General features: G+C 46.9%; 1 protein-coding gene across 2 annotated transcripts in view; it reads left to right on the plus strand.

Moving 5' to 3' along the window:
* Nucleotides 1–20608, plus strand: part of ULK2 (unc-51 like autophagy activating kinase 2) — a 182073-nt gene that overhangs the window by 85733 nt on the left and 75732 nt on the right. For both annotated transcript variants that reach the window (XM_075336250.1, XM_075336251.1), the window contains exon 7: nucleotides 1501–1574. In XM_075336250.1, coding sequence (XP_075192365.1) covers nucleotides 1501–1574 — 74 coding nt within the window. The remainder of the gene's footprint in view (nucleotides 1–1500; nucleotides 1575–20608) is intronic.

The raw sequence follows: 20608 nt of genomic DNA on the forward strand, positions 1-20608 counted from the left end.
ATTAATTCCATAGCACTTTACATACATTGGCAACACTGTCCCCATTGGGGCTCACAATCTAGAGTCCCTATCTGTATGTCTTTGGAATGTGGGAGGAAACCGGAGAACCCGGAGGAAACCCACGCAAACACGGGGAGAACATACAAACTCCTTGCAGATGGTGTCCTTGGTGCGATTTGAACCCAGGACCCCAGCGCTGCAAGACTGCAGTGCTAGCCACTGAGCCACCGTGCCGCCCAAACCTTATGAGGAAATCAATACACCCAATTCAATAATTAAACCAGGTAAGTCACAGACTATCCAGAATAATCCAGAAAGTCATCACCAAGATGTATTACCCCTTGCTTGAAGTCCAAGTTTAAGGTGGTGTGAGGCCTCAGGATTGGCGCAATTATGACAAGCGCTATGATGTGCCAATCGTTAGATAGTATACCACATTGCGTGATCTGCACATCGTAGCGCTTGTCACATAAACTTGTCACACAGTAAAGCAGGCTGAGAGGAGAGTAAAGTGTGATCTGGGCATGTGAGCCCTGTTGTCACTCAGCCCCAGAGAGAGGCAGCGATGCAGCCCCACCCCCACCAATGACGTGACCTGCTTAGTTGGTCTAATTCCGATCTCCAGACCGGAAGGATCAAAGCTAAAACATCTTGACACTTGCATGTTAAAAAATAGAAAATAAAACTTTTAAAAATTTAAGTGAGTGATAACAGGATCCACTTGAAAGATTGGTGCATTGCCTAACTGTAGACAGTATGTATACACTGCACAGATGTTATAGGAATAAGTGAAATTGCCCTTCCACTTTGGTTATAGAGATCATGGGGATTAGTTGTGAAGAATTGGCAGTTCTTTGCCATGCTCAGTAATCGGCAGCGATTGTGCCTTACATTTAGCATTATTATGGCGTGCAGTATATTTTTAGCCCTCATTTTAATGCTTAAAAAACAGTACATTCTAAAGCAAACTCCATGGGCCGTGTCAAGCAGGCACGCATTATTGCATCCTGCTGGTTATTCCTAGGGCATGAAGACAATTATTTCAGTGCTGTAAATAGAAAGTGACTTGTAGCCTGTTACACAGGAGGTTACAACCTACCAAATACAGCCGCACTCTGAACGCGCTCAAGCATATGTGAGCATTGGATCTGTGAACGTCCAGATACTCTATTGCCATGTATGCCTTTATGTGCTCGTGTTGTATGCTATAGCAATGCTGCATACTGCACCTACTGTATACTATACTATTTTATTTGATTTTGCGAGCATAGAATATATCAAACTGTATGAGCTAATTTCTCTGGCTAAATAGTGGTCATGTTCCCACTGAATATTGCCCTCGGCCACCTCTATTCAGACTTTGTATTGTGCCACTCGTGCCCTGGTTTTGTAATGGTTCCAGTTATTTATCAGTCATATATTGCATTTTTTCCTTATGTTGTTGGTTTATGTGGATTCTCATGCACTTTTTTGGTTTTGTTTTTTTTTTCTCTGTTCTAGCGGACTTCGGCTTTGCACGTTATTTACAGAGTAACATGATGGCTGCCACATTATGCGGATCACCGATGTACATGGTTAGTAGAATGTCTCTTAATTCTGACTGTGACAATGTAGTTTTGCCATAAAACATTGGTTAAGGGGTATCTCCAGGAAATTTTTCTTTTTTTTCTTTAAAAAAAAAGTGCCCAAGAACCAACAGACAGCTAGTTGCTACCTTTCTACTTGTTGTGCCTGGTGCCATTCTTCACAGGCACAGACCAGTCACAGTTCAGTGGCTTTCTGACGTTGTGGCAACAGAGCGGCGGATTCTCATCCACTCTATATAGAATGGGCAAGACAGCCGACGTTATGCTGATTGACAGCCAGCTGCCCCTTTTAGGCATCGGAGTGAGGGCTGTCAATGAGCAATGACGTGCGCTGTCCCAATGTGTGTGTGTGTGTGTGTATGTCCTGGCTATACCTTTTAAATATACTTTTACTCATACTTGTTTAAATGGTGCTGCTTTGCAGAGTTTTTCTTTTTCGCTCTATTGGGAGACCCAGACAATTGGGTGTATAGGCTATGCCTCCGGAGGCCGCACAAAGTACTACACTTAAAAGTGTTAGGCCCCTCCCCTTCTGCCTATACACCCCCCGTGCTCCCACGGGCTCCTCAGTTTTTGCTTTGTGCGAAGGAGGTCAGACACGCACAGCACAGCTCCACAGATTAGTCAGCAGCAGCTGCTGACTAGGTCGGATGGAAGAAAAGTGGGCCCATATAGGGTCCCCAGCATGCTCCCTTCTCACCCCACTTTTGTCGGCGGTGTTGTTAAGGTTGAGGTATCCATTGCGGGTACGGCGGCTGGAGCCCACATGCTGTTTTTCCTTCCCCATCCCCCTTAGGGCTCTGGGTGAAGTGGGATCTTATCGGTCTCCAGGCACTGAGACCGGGCTTCATCCACAACTCCTGTGGAGCCTGATGGATAGGAGCCGATACCGTTCAGGGACATGGCCCTGCATCTTAAAGGTACTCTGTATCCCTATGGGGACCGCGCACGGCATCACCTCAGCTTTGCTGGGTGTGCTAGTGCACCGGGGACCGCGGCGCTGACCTGGTCTATATGTGCCATTACACACTCAGCGTCGCTGAGTGTGTTTATATGTAAGGGCTACCGCACTGACCGCCGTTGCCACGGGACACTGCGGCGCGGCTGGGACTTGTAGTTCGCCGGGGACTTTCACGCGACCGCGCTTTTACGGCGGCCGCGTTTATTACTACAGTCCCCGGCTTCATTGCGGCCTAGTTTCCCTTTTTTTCTCCCGCCCTCAGCCCTGACAGGCAGGGGAAGGGCGGGACGCTGCACGGAGCGAGCAGCAATGAGGGCTGGAGTATGATTTACATGCTCCACTCCCCTCACTGTGCACAGTATGAGCGCCCGTTTCGCGCTCTTTCTAGGCCACGCCCACAGCTTCCTCGGCTCGTCAGGACGCCGCAGCCATTCCTGTCAGCTCCACCGACGCTGCAGAGAGGGACATATTCATGGGAGACCCAGACACGGTCTCTGGTGGCCTCACAACCGCTTAGGCGGCTGGTAAGCAGCACATGTGGTGCTAGCCCCATGGTGCTGTATTGTATTGGTACATTATTTGTGTACTGTATATAATTTACACTGTATGAGCACAGTGCATTCTGGCTATATACCCTATTGTGTTACTCAGGGAAAACTATAGCATGGCGCCCATAAACGGCAGGGGTGCCAAAACACAGGCTTATTATGTTGCCTGCGCCGCATGTAAGACCCAGCTACCGGCAGGTTCCACTGACCCACATTGTGTACAGTGTTCGACCCCTGTGACACTTCCTCAGCCGGATCCTCTGCTAAGAGGGGCCCAGGGGGAGCCACCTGTTGACACTGTCCTGGTGACGGGGACTGAGTTTGCAGCCTTTAAGGATCAACTCTCTGAGACTATGGCTAAGATACTAGAAGCCTTGCAGTCCAGACCGGTATCTCAGCAAAGGGACTCTGTTGAATCATTGTTCCCTGACCCCCCTCAGTTGGACCAACAATGTCCTCAAGGGGTATCTCATACATCCCAGACGGAGGGTTCGGACTTAGAACCTAGCCCCAGATCGTCTAAGCGGGCCCGCTTAGAATTTCCCTCGACATCATATTGTTTAGGGTCTCAGCGGGGGGATTCTCTGGTTGATGATGCGGAAACAGCTGATCAGGATTCTGATCCTGGGAGCGCTCTCAATCTTAATTCTCCAGACGGGGACGCCATAGTGAATGATCTTATTGCATCCATTCATCAGTTGCTGGATATTCTTCCCTCAGCCCCTCCGGCGGAGGAGTCTGATTCTCAGCAGGAGAAATTTCGCTTCAGGTTCCCCAAGCGTACACAGAGTATGTTTCTAGACCACTCTGATTTCAGAGAGGCAATCCAGAATCACCATGCTTGTCCGGATAAGCGTTTCTCTAAGCGCCTTAAGGATACACGTTATCCTTTTCCCCCGGAAGTGGTTAAAGGTTGGATTCAATGTCCCAAAGTGGATCCTCCAATCTCCAGACTGGCGGCTAGATCCATACTTGCAGTGGAAGATGGGGCCTCGCTTAAAGATGCCACTGACAGGCAGATGGAGCTCTGGATGAAATCCATCTATGAAGCTATCGGAGCTTCTTTTGCCCCAGCATTCGCAGCCGTATGGGCGCTACAAGCTATATCAGCAGGTCAAGCGAAAATTGAAGCGGCCGCGCCACAAGTGGCTTCCATTACCTCCCAGACCTCGGCAATTGCGTCTTACGCTATGAATGCTGTCCTGGACTCTGTGAGCCGTACGGCAGTTGCGACCGCCAATTCGGTAGTAGTTCGCAGGGCCTTGTGGCTACGGGAGTGGAAGGCAGATTCCGCTTCCAAAAAGCGTTTAACCGGTTTGCCAATTTCTGGCGACAGGCTCTTTGGCGAGCGCCTGGATGAAATCATCAAACAATCCAAGGGAAAGGATACATCCTTACCCCAGCCCAAGCAGAACCTCTTCCCAACAGAGGAGAGGGCAGTCGAGGTTTCGGTCCTTTCGGGGCGCGGGCAGGTCCCAATTCTCTCTCACGGTTACAAGATAGAGTTCATCTCTCGTCCCCCGACTCGATTCTTCCGGTCCTCTCCGCCTCCCGAGCGAGCCGAGGCTCTTCGGCAGGCGCTGGGCACCCTGAAGGCAGAAGGAGTGGTGGTCCCTGTTCCTCTTCAGCAACAGGCCCACGGTTTTTACTCCAACTTGTTTGTGGTCCCAAAGAAGGAAGGGTCCTTCCGTCCTGTCCTGGACCTGAAACTTCTCAACAAACACGTAAAGACCAGGCGGTTCCGGATGGAATCCCTCCGTTCCGTCATCGCCTCAATGTCCCAGGGAGATTTCCTTGCATCGATCGATATCAAAGATGCTTATCTCCACGTTCCGATTGCCCCAGAGCACCAGCGCTTCTTGCGCTTCGCCATAGGAAGCGAACACCTGCAGTTCGTGGCACTGCCATTCGGCCTGGCAACAGCCCCACGGGTTTTCACCAAGGTTATGGCTACTGTAGTAGCGGTCCTCCATTCTCAGGGTCACTCGGTGATCCCGTACTTGGACGATCTGTTGATCAAGGCACCCTCTCAAGAGGCATGCCAACACAGCCTCGACGCTACCCTGGAGACTCTCCAGAGTTTCGGGTGGATCATCAATTTTCCAAGGTCAAATCTGACACCGACCCAATCGCTCACATACCTTGGCATGGAGTTTCATACCCTCTCAGCGATAGTGAAGCTTCCGCGGATCAAGCAGCGGTCACTACAGACAGGGGTACAATCTCTCCTTCAAGGCCAGTCACACCCCTTGAGGCGCCTCATGCACTTCCTGGGGAAGATGGTGGCAGCAATGGAAGCAGTCCCTTTCGCGCAGTTTCACCTGCGTCCTCTTCAATGGGACATCCTACGCAAATGGGACAGGAAGCCGACGTCCCTCGACAGGACCGTCTCCCTCTTTCAGGCGAAGAAAGCTTCCCTTCGGTGGTGGCTTCTTCCCACTTCATTATCGAAGGGGAAATCCTTCCTACCCCCATCCTGGGAAGTAGTCACGACGGACGCAAGTCTGTCAGGGTGGGGAGCGGTTTTTCTCCACCACAGGGCTCAGGGTACGTGGACCCAGCAAGAGTCCTCGCTTCAGATCAATGTTCTGGAAATTCGGGCAGTGTATCTTGCCCTGAAAGCGTTCCAGCAGTGGCTGGAAGGCAAGCAGATCCGAATTCAGTCGGACAATTCCACAGCGGTGGCATACATCAACCACCAAGGCGGCACACGCAGTCGACAAGCCTTCCAGGAAGTCCGGCGGATTTTGATGTGGGTGGAAGCCACGGCCTCCACCATATCCGCAGTTCACATCCCAGGCGTGGAAAACTGGGAAGCAGATTATCTCAGTCGCCAGGGCATGGACGCAGGGGAATGGTCCCTTCACCCGGACGTGTTTCAGGAGATCTGTTGCCGCTGGGGGGTGCCGGACGTCGACCTCATGGCGTCCCGGCACAACAACAAGGTACCAACGTTCATGGCACGGTCTCAAGATCCCAGAGCTCTGGCGGCAGACGCCTTAGTTCAGGATTGGTCGCAGTTTCAGCTCCCTTATGTGTTTCCTCCGCTGGCACTGTTGCCCAGAGTGTTACGCAAGATCAGGGCCGACTGCCGCCGCGCCATCCTCGTCGCTCCAGACGGGCCGAGGAGGTCGTGGTACCCGGATCTGTGGCATCTCACGGTCGGCCAACCGTGGGCACTACCAGACCGACCAGACTTGCTGTCTCAAGGGCCGTTTTTCCATCTGAATTCTGCGGCCCTCAACCTGTCTGTGTGGCCATTGAGTCCTGGATCCTAGCGTCTTCAGGGTTATCTCAAGAAGTCATGGCCACTATGAGACAGGCTAGGAAACCAACGTCCGCCAAGATTTATCACAGGACGTGGAAAATTTTCCTGTCGTGGTGCTCTGCTCAGGGTTTTTCTCCCTGGCCATTTGCATTACCTACTTTTCTGTCCTTCCTTCAATCTGGACTGGAAAAGGGTTTGTCGCTCGGTTCCCTTAAGGGACAAGTTTCAGCGCTCTCTGTGTTTTTCCAGAAGCGCCTAGCTAGACTTCCACAGGTACGCTCGTTCCTGCAGGGAGTTTGTCACATCGTTCCACCTTACAAGCGGCCGTTAGAACCCTGGGATCTAAACAGGGTGCTGATGGTTCTTCAGAAACCACCATTCGAGCCAATGAGAGATATCTCCCTCTCACGACTTTCGCAGAAAGTGGTTTTTTCTAGTAGCAGTCACTTCTCTTCGGAGAGTGTCTGAGCTAGCAGCGTTGTCGTGCAAAGCCCCTTTTCTGGTTTTTCACCAGGACAAGGTGGTTCTACGTCCGGTTCCGGAATTTCTCCCTAAGGTGGTATCCCCCTTTTCATCTCAATCAGGATATTTCCTTACCCTCTTTTTATCCTCATCCAGTTCACCAATGTGAAAAGGATTTGCACTTGTTAGATCTGGTGAGAGCACTCAGACTCTACATTTCTCGTACGGCGCCCCTGCGCCGCTCGGATGCACTCTTTGTCCTTGTCGCTGGCCAGCGTAAAGGATCACAGGCTTCCAAATCAACCCTGGCTCGGTGGATCAAGGAGCCAATTATCGAAGCTTACCGTTCGGCTGGGCTTCCGGTTCCCTCAGGGCTGAAGGCCCATTCTACCAGAGCCGTGGGAGCGTCCTGGGCTTTGAGGCACCAGGCTACGGCTCAACAGGTGTGTCAGGCGGCTACCTGGTCGAGCCTGCACACTTTCACGAAACACTATCAGGTGCATACCTATGCTGCGGCGGATGCCAGCCTAGGTAGACGAGTCCTTCAGGCGGCGGTTGCCCACCTGTAGGAAAGGGCCGTTTTACGGCTCTCTTACGAGGTATTATTTTACCCACCCAGGGACTGCTTTTGGACGTCCCAATTGTCTGGGTCTCCCAATAGAGCGAAAAAGAAGAAGGGAATTTTGTTTACTTACCGTAAATTCCTTTTCTTCTAGCTCTAATTGGGAGACCCAGCTCCCGCCCCTGTTTTTTTGTGTACACATGTTGTTCATGTTGAATGGTTTCAGTTCTCCGAGTTTCCTTCGGATTGAAGTTACTTTAAACCAGTTTATAATTATTTTCCCTCCTTCTTGCTTTTGCACCAAAACTGAGGAGCCCGTGGGAGCACGGGGGGTGTATAGGCAGAAGGGGAGGGGCCTAACACTTTTAAGTGTAGTACTTTGTGCGGCCTCCGGAGGCATAGCCTATACACCCAATTGTCTGGGTCTCCCAATTAGAGCTAGAAGAAAAGGAATTTACGGTAAGTAAACAAAATTCCCTTCATTTCAGGACTTCGTAACTAGTAAAGACTCACTTTTTTGCTGTTTTTGACAGTTGAATCTGTTGCCTGGTATTCATAGTTTTTAAGAAAGGTAGAATGAAGTCCATAAAATACAACCTATACTTTAACATGTTGATCTAGGAAGGCAAAAACCCCATGGGGCAGATAGCAAACTCCATATTAAGGAAATATTCCTTCCCAACTCCACATACTGAAATTGGATTAGTTCCCTAGATCAATTCTCCATCACAGAATTTAGTGCCCATAGCTTGTAATCAACCATTTCAACATCATGTGGCATAGAGTTCCATAGTCTTACTGCTCTTACAGTAAAGAATCTGTGTCTATGATTATGATTAAACAGTCTTTTCTCTAGACTTTTAGGATGCTCTCTTGTCCCTGTCACAGGCATAGGTGTAAAAAGATAGTTAGAAAGATCTTTGTACTGTCCCCTCATATATTTGCACATTGTAATAAGATTGCCCCTAAGCCTTCATTTTTCCAAGCTCAATAACCCCAACTTTGATAACAGGTGTTTATACTTCAGTTCACCCTTTCCCCTAATAACCTTGGTTGCTCTTCTCTGCACATGCACTATTTCAGCTATGTCTTTGTTACACACTAGTGACTTGTATAGAGGCAAAGCTATATTTTCTTCATTAGCATATATGCTTCTTTTAATGAACCCAATTATTTTATTAGCCTTGGCAGCAGCTGCCTGGCACCGGCCACTAAATTTGTTGTTTGCCATCCACCCATACACTTACTCTTTCAGTGATGGGTTTTCTCCAGTGTTTCGTAATTTAGTATATTGTACATTTTATAATATATATATATATATATATATATATATATATATATATATAATCTCATTTTATTATTTAATCAATCAGTCAGCCAAAGCCTCCAGCTTACATAAAACCTTCTATAATATTAAATTATCCTCCTCTAAGTTATTACCCTGCAGTGATTGGCATCTTTTGCAAATATTGAAATTCTCCTCTGCGGTCACTACTGTTAAAAAAAAAAAAAAAAAAAAAAAAAAAGGCTCAATACTGACCCCCGCGGTACCCTGTTAATTGTGTCCCAATCCTAGTGTATTCCTTTAACCCCTTCACAACCTTTGCCGTAACTTTACATCATGGTCTCATAGGGGTATGTGATCTATGATGTCAACTTATGTCATTTCAATCGCATGGGTACAGGAGCTGTGCCCGCGCTTTCGCCACCGGGAACGCTAAATAAGTGACAGCCGAGCTCTGACTTTCACAGCCATAGACATTCCCAGCATCACCCCTGACTGTTTAAACCTCCTTATGCTGCGATCAATAGCGATAGCAGCATTTTGGAGACTGGGAGAGGGAGTGTGCTTCCTCTCCTACCAGATCATAACCCCTGTTATGTGATGATCATCAGGGTCCAGATTGTTGCCATCGTAATCTGAGGTTAAATGATGTGTCCAGAATAACCCAATCTATAAAGCTGTCAAACTAGTTAATCCCTTCTGTAAACAGCGGGAAAAAAAGACCCTCTTTCACCACTTTATTTATCCCCAAATACCCCAGGTCCCACGTAATCCACACGAGATCCCACGACTCCTTCAGCTCGGCTACCTCGGAAGCTGACAGGAGCGGCCGTAGAGCACGACTGTTAGCTGTGAGCTCCACGGAGCAACTAAAGTGAGTCACACTGTCAGCAGTGACGTCACTCAGGTTATCCGCAGCCACAGCTGGATTCTTTGCTAGGTACAAACTGCTACAACAGATCCGTTTTTTTTTTAACTGATCCATCCCATCAGTTGTACCACAATCTCCATCACATCAGTCACAAAACAGATTGTGACTGACGGAAAAAGACGGAAGTGTGAAAGCAGCCTAAAAGAAAACCATCTAAATAGAAAAAATGAAAAATAATATACAGAAATACATTAAATAAATGTGCATATATTGCATGAAGTGATTCATTGAGGGGGTGTAGTGTGTAAAATGAGGTCACTTGGGTAGTTCTGCTGTTCTGGCATGCCAGGGGCTCTGCCGGTGTGACATGGCATCCCTAAACCATTCCAACTAAATCTCAGCTCCAGTTTGGCACACTTTCTCTTCTGAGCTTTGCCTGTGCCTCAAATGTAGTTTTTGACTACATGTGGGGTATTGGATAACTCAGGACAAATTGTTTAACAAATTGTATGGTGCATTTTCCTTGTGAAAATGTCAAAATTGGGTTTAAAGCAGTATATTTTTATTAATTTTATTTTTTTCATTTTCACGGCTCAATGTTATAAAATTTTGTGAAACAGCTGTGAGTTTGATGTGCAGATCACACCTTTAGGCCTCTTTCACACGTACGTGCCTCTGGTACGTGTTTGGCAGTTTTCTCACGTACCGGAGACATGTACACACGTAGACCTAGGTATTCCTATTGTTTTGGACACGCGTATGTGTTTTCGCATGGAACGTGTGTCCGTTCCGTACTTACTTGTGTCCGTGTGTTTCTCACGCCGACATGTCAGTTTTCTCTCCAGCATCACTGGTGTCACTCGGAACGCAAACAGACCACACGGATGTGTTCCGTGTGACACGCACCGGAGAGAAGACGTGTCTGTGATAAAAAAAAAAAAACAAAAAACTTTTACTCACCTTCTCCAGCCCTGCAGTCTCTGCTGCTGCTGTCACTTGCTGCCGACCGGCGCTCATTATGCTCATTGAATATTCACTTCACTGCGGCCGGAAGCAGCAGCAGCGGGGAGGCGGCAGGACCAGAGACCGAAGATCAGCACCACGGACAGCGACGCCAGGGACCGGTGAGTAGAAAGTTCCCATTCTCCGTGTGTTATCACGGATAACACACGGAGAACACACGTGTGCCATACACACGGCACACCGAGGGCAATACGCACCTTTGACACGTCCATAAAAAAACGTGCGTGATTTTCACGGACGTGTAAAAGAGGCCTTAGATAAATTCCTTTTTAGGGGTGAAGTTTCCAAAATAGGTTCACTTGCTGAGAGTTTCCACTGTTTAGGCACGTCAGGGGCTCTGCAAATGCCACATTGTGCCTGCTATCGAATCAAGCCTATTTTGTGCTCCTAAATTTGAGTTGCACTCCTTCCCTTCTGAGCCCTGCTGTACACTCAAACAGTAGATTTCCATCACATATGAGGTATCGGCGTACTCGGGAGAAATTTTACAACACATTTTGTGGTTCATTTTCTTCTGTTGCCCTTCTGAAAATAAGAAAAAAGGCTAAAACAATATTCTGCGGGGAAAAGTGCATTCTTCATTTTTTTCCCTACCACAATGCCTTAATTCCCGTGAAGCACCTGAAGAGTTACTAAACTTCTTGAATGTGGCTTTAAGCAGATTGAGGGGTGCAGTTTTTAGAATGGTGTAACTTTTGGGTATTTTCTGTCACCTAGGACCCTCAAAATCACTTAAAATGTGATGCGGTCCCAAAAAAAAAAAAAAAAAAAATGGTTTTATAAATTTTATTGGGAAGACATTATTTATTGACAAGAAATTTCTGAAACTTTAAACCATTCAAACTTCCTAACAAAAATTTTTTTAGCGTTTTTTTTTTTTTTTTTTTTTCTTTCTTTTTTTTCTTTCTTTCAAAAATGGTATTGTAAAGTACACATGTGGCAAATGCTATTTATTACTGATTTTATGTGAAAGAACTATCTGGTTTCAGGGCATAAAAATTTAAATCTTTGACAATTGCTACAATTTCACTTTTTTTTTTTTGGGTCAAATTTTCAAATATATACGCAAATCATATTGACCGACATTTAACACTATCCTAAAGTATATGTCATGAAAAAAAAAAAAACTGTCTCAATATCATTGGAAAATATTGAAGCATTCAACAATTATTTCCTTATGAAGTTACACCGGTCAGAACTGTAAAATTTTGCCGGGTCAGGAAGGTGAAAACCGGCTCTGAGTTGAAGTGGTTAATTATAGCCATTTTTTTTCTTCCGCACAGCAGCACCCTCCCTATTGTTTAGGTGTTCCTGAAAGATCAAATTATCCTCTATCCAAAGGATAAGGGATATCTTGCTAATCACTGGTGGATCCCCTAAGGTACCTTCACACATAACGACTTACCTGCGATCCCGAAAACGATGCGACCTGATAGGGATCGCAGGTAAGTCGCTGGGAGATCGCAGGTGAGATGTCACACAGTGAGATCTTACCAGCGATGCAGAACAATACAGATCGCAGTAGCGACCTGTATAACGATCTCAGCAGTCACTGTGATCCTGTTATTACACAGTGTCAAACACAGCGATGTGTCCTGCCCAGCAGAACATCGCCTTTGAAGAAAATGGCCTGGACCATTCTGCAACGACCGGCGACCTCACAGCAGGGGCCTGATCGCTGGTAGGTGTCACACATAACGAGATCGCTAACGGGATCGCTACTGCGTCACCAAACGGTGACTCAGCTGCGATCTCGCTAGCGATCTCGTTATGTGTGACGGTACCTCTAGGGATCTCTAGATTGGGGCTGATCAGATCCAAGATATCTACTTAATTTATACAACTGGCACCATTCCATAAAAATAATTGAGTTTCTTTGTTGTGTAACAGAAATCTTGTGTCCTCTGGTATTTGCTCAGTGAGTGCAGTGTGAGCTTTGTTACTGTGACCTGTCAGATAATGGCAGAGCTCACACAGAGGAGTCCTATCTGAATTCCTAGAATCCTGTTAAAGAATTGCTTCTTCTCCTTTGTTTTATCAGTCCATGGAGCTCTCCTGACCCAGACCCACCGCACAACACACCTTCTGACATTTCAATAGTTTAATAAGGTCAAAGTTACACTGTAATGTTTAAAATATGATACTTTAAAGGTTTTTGGAGTTTTTTTGCCATGGGTTTAAGGACCTACTGGTAGGTAAAGTCATTAACTACTTTCCTGTTCGTCCCTGAACAGAATTCTTCTAGCTCAGAGCGGTCATTGGGATTATTTATGCAGTTGATGCTCCTGCTTGTGAAGAGCAGCAGCATCTTTCGGTCTGTTGACTGGGCGTCACTGTCGTGCTCATTGACAGCGAGGTGCAGGCTGGTTACCTCACTGACAGGGCAGACAAATTATAACAACTGCTGCTGACTTCCAGTCAAATGAAGCCCAGAGAATAGCCGCCTGAGGCTAGGTTCACATTTCCGTTGTTTTGCATCAGTCACATGCGTTGCTTGACGCATGCGACTGATGCGTTGTACAACGGATGACAAAGAACAGAATTCATTGTCTGACTCCATTGTGTGCGGGGAGCGGAGTTCGAGGTGGGTGGAGCCGAGCGGCGCCGTGGCGCTGAGGACGTCTGCCGCGGTCTGCATGGCTGGGGACAGGTGAGTGGGAGTGTGAATACATGCGGAGTGCGGGAGGGGGCAGAGCCAAGCGGGGAAGTGTCGGGCTCCCTGCACACGTAGCCAGGGTAAATATCGGGTAAAAACTAAACAAAGCACTTTGCTTGGTTACCCGATATTTACCTTGGTTACCAGCGTACACCGCTTAGCGCTGGCTCCTTGCACACGTAACCAGGCTAAATATTGGGTAACTAGGCAAAGCGCATTGCTTGGTAACCCGATGTGTACCCTGGTTACGTGTGCAGGGATCCAGAGAGAGCATGCACAGCGAAATCCTACGGATTGTGCTGCTCAAAAAACGTTACAAGCTGTGTTCCTTCCGCCCCACGGTCAGTCGTTCCATGACTGATCAGTTGGGCGGAGGATGCAACATAGAATAATCAGTCACTATCCGCGGCTCATACAAGTCTATGGCGGATTTTCCGTTGTTCCCAAACGGATTCCGTTGTTTACCAGAGCAGCGGATTGTGACTGATACAATTTAACGTAAGTGTGAACCTAGCCTGAGTCTGAACACATCATTGCAATGCAGAAAGTTAACATCTACCTACCTTTTAAGTACTTAGCCCCATTGCCAAAAAACCCCAAAGTCCTGCATAACCACTTTAAAGTCATAGTTGTTACAGGGTGTTCATACAGAATACATGCATGTCGTGTATAGCCATATCATACCTGGGCTTGACTGTCTAACGTGGTCCTAAAGTGTAGTGTCCATAGGTGACTTGGAGATGTGTGATCATTTCCCGAGCTCACTTTTAGTGCAGGATTGTAAATTGAAATGTGATTCCAGGTTCTCTGTAAACCAGTATTCAAATCAATGTGTTCCTTTTTAAAGGTAATGTATCGTGTTTTTTTTTTTTTTTTTGTATTAAAAATAGTGATTATGAAATCAAGTATTTTTAATACAAAATGAAAATTGCAGCTTATTTAGTTTTAATTTAATTCTAGTTTTACTGGAGGCCATGCTGGATTGTGTGTGTGTGACGACAGTTACTCCTTTGTGGCAGCCCCTGTGCATAGAGAACAGTGGTCTGGATCCGACCCCATGCAGAACGTTACAGTGGGCATCTGCTGTGACCTGGACGCGCCCCCTGGGCTGTCCAGATCACAGCAGAGGGAGGAGATCAGCACCATCACTGTGGAGCTCACAGCCATGCTGTTTGCTCCACTTTTACCCCTGTCAACCGCCGGGATATGTGAGTACGAGCCGCCTCCCCTCCCCCTGTTACCGTCTCCGATGACACCCCATCCCTCCGTTCTCCGCAGACCCCCCCCCCTCCCCCGCTGTTACCGTTTCCGATGAAACCCCCTCGCTCTGCTCTCCCCAGCCACCGCTCTGTGTGTGTGTGTGTGTCACTGCATGTTGAGTACCGCTGATGCTGTCTGCACGGCCATGTATCTAATCCTATCCTGTGTGATACTGTCTGCTCGGCCGTGTATCTATTCCTCTCCTGTGTGACGCTGTCTGCTAAGCCGTGTATCTAATCCTCTCCTGTGTGATACTGTCTGCTGAGCTGTGTATCTAATCCTATCCTGTGTGATACCATCTGCTGAGCTGTGTATCTAATCCTATCCTGTGTGATAACTGTCTGCTGATCTGTGTATCTAATCCTATCCTGTGTGATAACCGTCTGCTGAGCTGTGTATCTAATCCTATCCTGTGTGATAACTGTCTGCTGAGCCGTGCAACTGATCCTGTCCTGTGTGATACTCCAGCTGTCCTTGGTGACACTTTAGACCTTTCTGGTCACCAACAAAATGGCTCCGCACTGTGTCCCTATATGTCATTCTCTGTTATCTGTTGTAAACACTCAGATTAGGAGCGGGGGAGGCGTGCCATCACACTCAGGAGAGCAGACTCCGCCCACTTTACTGCAGCTGTAATCTGAGCTTTTTATACAGTGGAATTTCTGTAGGATTTCAGAAGCTGCTCCCCCTAGTGTTTAACAGTGGAAACAGTGGAAAATATCAAACTTTTTTTATTTTATTTTTTATTTTGCTCAATTAAAAAAAAATATTTAAACAAAACATTAAAATATTACTTTACATTTTTTCAGTTATTGAATTTTTTTTTTTTTCTGACGATACATTCCCTTTTAAAGCGAACCTGTCAGGTGCAATATGTACCCAGAACCACGAGCAGTTCTGGGTGTATATTGCTAATCATTGCCTAACCATCCCTGTATACACTATTATAGATAAAGAGATCTTTACGTCCCGGCTTCAAACTGAAGGTGTGCGCGACTGAAATCATGGCATCCTCCAGGAGCTGACCTTTGACATAATCAAAACGTCATGAATTATGCTGGAGACCATTCCAACTGAAATGCTTAAAGGGGTTATCCGGCTTATTTTGACTTTTTTTTTATTATTACCCTATTGGGCTACATTGGGGCAGGTAAGTAGATAGTGAGCACTTACCTGCCCTGCTGTCAGTCCTCTCCCCCGGCTCAGTGTTCATGTGACCGCTCCTGCTGCGATTTTGCTGGTTCCGGTCATTTCATGTCAACATGGGCAGGACCATGTTGACATGCAAATCTGGAATAGCAGGTTGCCGCCCTGCTGGGCTGGTACAGAGCGTGAGTCCCCGCCCTCCTTCCCTGCATCCTCCCACACATTCCCCTGCACCCCGTACTCTCCCCACCCACGGTGTCACCGCCAGCACCGGGCCCCCTGCTCAGGATAGCAGGAGTGCCCGTGAAGTCTGTGCCCCGCTACAGCCCCGCAGCTGCCTTCATTGCAGTGTGTGTCTGCCCGCATGCAGATTCTCACCCTGCAGTGCTGGCAGCCGCCGGGGATAACGAGAGCTGCTGCCAGGAGGCAGATGAGATAATTACCTGCTGTGACGATCTCCTCTTCACTCCTGTTAGCGCGGTCACTGCCGTCTTTGCCCGCTGCGTTCTCACGTCACTAGCGGTGACGTCACGGGCGATACTGCTGAGAACGCGGCGGGCATAGACGGCAGTGACCGCGCTGACAGGAGTGAAGAGGAGCTCATCACAGCAGGTAATGATCTCATCTAACCTCCTGGCAGCGCTAGTCATCCCCTACAGTGACTTGGGCTGACCCAATGATGTTAGCTCAGGTCACTGCATTGCTCTCCCAGCCAATGGGGAACATTCTGTTCTTCATTGACTGGGGGGGACATTGTCTATGGTATGGATAGTCATGTGTCCCCCTTATTGGATTACGCCGGACCCGGATTTGATTGTTCTTTTCAATAAATTGGTGAAAGATGGAATGTTTTGGAGATTTGTTTTTTCAAATAAAACTTTTTTTGTTTATTTTTTTTTATTAGTGACTGGGTTTGTGATGTCGGGTATCTGATACACGCCTGACATCACTAACCCCAAGGCTTGATGCCAGGTGACATTACACATCTGGCATCAACCCCATATATTACCCCATTTGCTACCGCACCAGGGCAATGGGATGAGTTGGGGAAAAGCGCCAGGATTGGCACATCTAATGGATGCGCCACTTCTGGGGCGGCTGCGGCCTGCTATTTTTAGGCTGGGGAGTGTCCAATAACAGTGGACCTCCCTAGTCTGAGAATACCAGACCACAGCTGTCTGCTTTACCTCGGCTGGTGATCCAATTTGGGGGGGACCCCACGTTTTTTGTTTTAAATTTATTTATTTATTTAATTTAAAATAGCGTGGGGTGCCCTCTGTTTTGGATTATCAGCCAAGGTAAAGCTACCAGCTGTGGTTTGCAGGCTGCAGCCATCTGCTTTACCCTAGCTGGCTACAAAAGATAGGGGGGACCCCATGTCGTTTTTCTTTTTTCTTTAATTTTTTTTGGCTATATACAAGGCTAAACACCCTTTAGTGCCACATGAAAGTCACTAAAGGGTGCCAGCTTAGAATATGCAGGGGGGTAGGACATTATATATGTCTTTCTCATCTATCTATTCATCTATCCTCTATCTGTCTGTCTATCCCTATATATATCTATTCATCTCTATATCTACTCATCTATTTACTTTCTTGCTGCTTCCGTTCTTTGCGGTCCGCAAAAAAAACGGAAGGCACACGGATGACACACGGATGCATCCGTGAAAAAATGGACCGTTTGTTGCATACCGCAAAAACGGAACGGTCATGTGAATGTAGCCCACATGTGTTCCCTATGGGGGTAGGGGTCGGTACAGAACGATGGTGAGGGGTGGGGGGGGGTCGGTACAGAGCTGTGTGTGTGTGTGTGTGTGTGTGTGTGTGTGTGTGTGTGGCGCGCAGAGCCCGATGTGGGGCTGTTATTTTTCCATTACTAGAGTGATAACAGGTGATAACAGGTCAGGTGCTGGGCAGAATACGGACAGGGAATGTGTGTGCAGGGGGCGGGCAGTGGGCGGGGCTCGACACTGAGGCCGGGCGGTGCCAGCTCTGACTGAGGTTTAGCACAGGAAGTGGTCAGTTTGCTTGTGCTGAATGTAAACAAAGAGCTGCAGAGAATAAAGGGTGAATTCAAGAGGAACAAAAGATAGAAAACAAAAAATAACAATGTAGGGGTGATTTATATGACAATACAGCACAGATAAACTCAAAATTTTTTGGTAAGCTAATGTCTGACAACTCCTTTAATTCATGGGCTATAACACTGACTTTCACCTTACAATCTTCCAAAATCATGGCCTCCATTTTACAGCACACTTCCTCTGAAGATGGTTTGACAGTTTGGCCTTAACAGGGGTCATCATAAGTTGATTCCCTACCCCATATAAAGTGCTTGCCCGAAAACTTTACTTAGTGGGAAGGTGCATCATCACCATATACAGCAATGAACTTTTTTTTGAGTTTCTTTAGGCTCCTTTCCTTTTGTATCATCGCTTTCTTTGAGCAGCATTGTTCTGCACTTGGCATCCTGTCACTTCTAGTGATGAACCTTTTTACTTTCTCTGCATGTCCAGACATGTTTCAACATGCAGAGAAAAGCTCGGCTCTCAAACACTGAGAGAACATTTTGAATGCATTTTGGATGCATTTTTGACAGTGCATACCCACTCTGCTCTGCTACATCCCCATAGAGCATGGCTGGCTGCCAGACAGAGCCGTGCGATCAGAATGAACTCTGATGAACTTCACCCGACTTCAGTGTCATCGTGCTGCAGCCTGATTTGCGGTCACCAGTGAAGGACTCACTGGTGACCGCAAATTCCCTGAGTGACTGAAGTGAGCCGCGCAATCAGCAGTGCCGTCACTCAGGTTACACACGGCCAGCTGCAGTCCTCCACCCGAGACCGCAAATCACCTGAGTGAGGGCACCGCTGATCGTACACTTCAGTCATTTGGGCGACTTGCTGTTACAGGTGGAGGATCCACCGGTGGCTGCGGGTAACCTGAGTGACGTCATCACTGATAGCACGACTCACTTCAGTTGCTGCGCGGAGCTGACAGAGCAGTCGTGATCTGTGGCCGCTCCTGTCAGCTTCATGTAGCAGAGCTGGTTGCGTTGTAGGACCTCATGTGGATTACATCTCGGACCTGGAGGGCTGTTTGGGGATTAATAAAGTGGTGAAAGAGGTTTATAAAGAGTTTTTGTTGTTTTTTTTTTGTTTTTGTTTTTTTGGGTTTTTTTTTTTTTTTTTCATTTCGTTGTCTTTTATTCCAAATAAAGGATTAATTTTTTTTTTTTTTTTAGGAGTATGTGTTTATTTTTTTTTTTAACTTATCGGTTAATCATGGAAGGTATCTCGGGGAGACGCCTGCCATGATTAACGTAGGACTTAGTGGCAGCTATGGGCTACCATTACCTCCTTATTACCCCGATTGCCACCGCACCAGGGCAATTCGGGATGAGCCGGGTAGAGTCCCGGGACTGTCGCATCTAATGGATGCGGCAATTCCAAGCCGCTGCTGGCTGATATTTTTAGGCTGGGGGGGCTCCCCATAATGTGGGGCTCCCAATCCTAAGAATACCAGCCTTCAGCTGTGTGGCTTTACCTTGACTAGTATCAAAATTGGGGGGACTGCATGTTGTTTTGTTTGTGGTTTTTTTTTTTTTTTTTGTTTTTTTTTTTTAATTTATTTCACTGCACAATATAGACCTGCCCACCGGCGGCTGTGATTGGTTGCAGGGAGACAGCTGTCACTCAGCGTGGGGGCGCGTCTGAATGCAACCAATCATAGGTGCTGGTGGGAAGGGGACGCAGGGAATAAGAGATGGAATAATGAGCGTACAGCATTTTCAAAAGCTGGAGAAGCCGCCACAGTGTGACAGCCGTGCAGTGCCGCACCTGTGATCGGTGAGTATGAAAGGGAGAGGGAGAGACCGACATTGATTTCAATGGGCAATAAGCAAAAGTTTGGACACACTTCATTCAAAGAGTTTTCTTTATTTTCAGGACTCTGAAAATTGTAGATTCACATTGAAGGCATCACAACTATGAATTAACACGTGGAATGAAATACTTAACAAAAAAGTGTGAAACAACTGAAAATATGTCTTATATTCTAGGTTCTTCAAAGTAGCCACCTTCTGGCTTTGATTACTGCTTTGCACACTCTTGGCATTCTCTTGATGAGCTTCAAGAGGTAGTCACCGGAAATGGTTTTCACTTCACAGGTGTGCCCTGTCAGGTTTAATAAGTGGGATTTCTTGCCTTATAAATGGGATTGGGACCATCAGTTGTGTTGTGCAGAAGTCTGGTGGATATACAGCTGATAGTCCTACTGAATAGACTGTTAGAATTTGTATTATGGCAAGAAAAAAGTAGCTGAGTAAAGAAAAACGAGTGGCCATCATTACTTTAAGAAATGAAGGTCAATCAGTCCGAAAAATTGGACTGACTGACTTTTATGCGTTCTGTACTGTGCATGTATGTATATGTCACCCAGGCAATTCTGTCTTTTCCATGAAAAATCATACTTTTATTTATCAAATGAGTTGCATAATGAATAGAAAATATGGTCCAGACATTGATGAGGTTAGAAATAATGATTTTTACTTGAAATAATATTCTCCTTTAAACTTTGCTTTCGTCACAGAATGCTCCTTTGCAGCAATTCCAGCTTTGCAGACCTTTGGCATTCTAGCTGTTAATTTGCGGAGGTAATCTGGAGATATTTCACCCCATGCTTCCAGAAGCCCCTCCCACAAGTTGGATTGTCTTGATGGGCACTTTTTGCGTTCCATACGGTCAAGCTGCTCCCTCAACAGCTCAATAAGGTTGAGATCTGGCGACTGGGTTGGCCACTCCATTATAGATAGAATATCAGCTGCCTGCTTCTTCCCTAAATCGTTCATAAATAATTTGGAGGTGTGCTTTGGGTCATTGTCCTGCTGTAGGATGAAATTGGCTACAATCAAGCGCTGTGCACAGGGTATGGCATGGCGTTGCAAAATGGAGTGATAGCCTTCCTTATTCAACATCCC

Source organism: Anomaloglossus baeobatrachus, chromosome 2, assembly GCF_048569485.1.
Source record: "Anomaloglossus baeobatrachus isolate aAnoBae1 chromosome 2, aAnoBae1.hap1, whole genome shotgun sequence".
Taxonomy (NCBI): Eukaryota; Metazoa; Chordata; class Amphibia; order Anura; family Aromobatidae; genus Anomaloglossus; species Anomaloglossus baeobatrachus.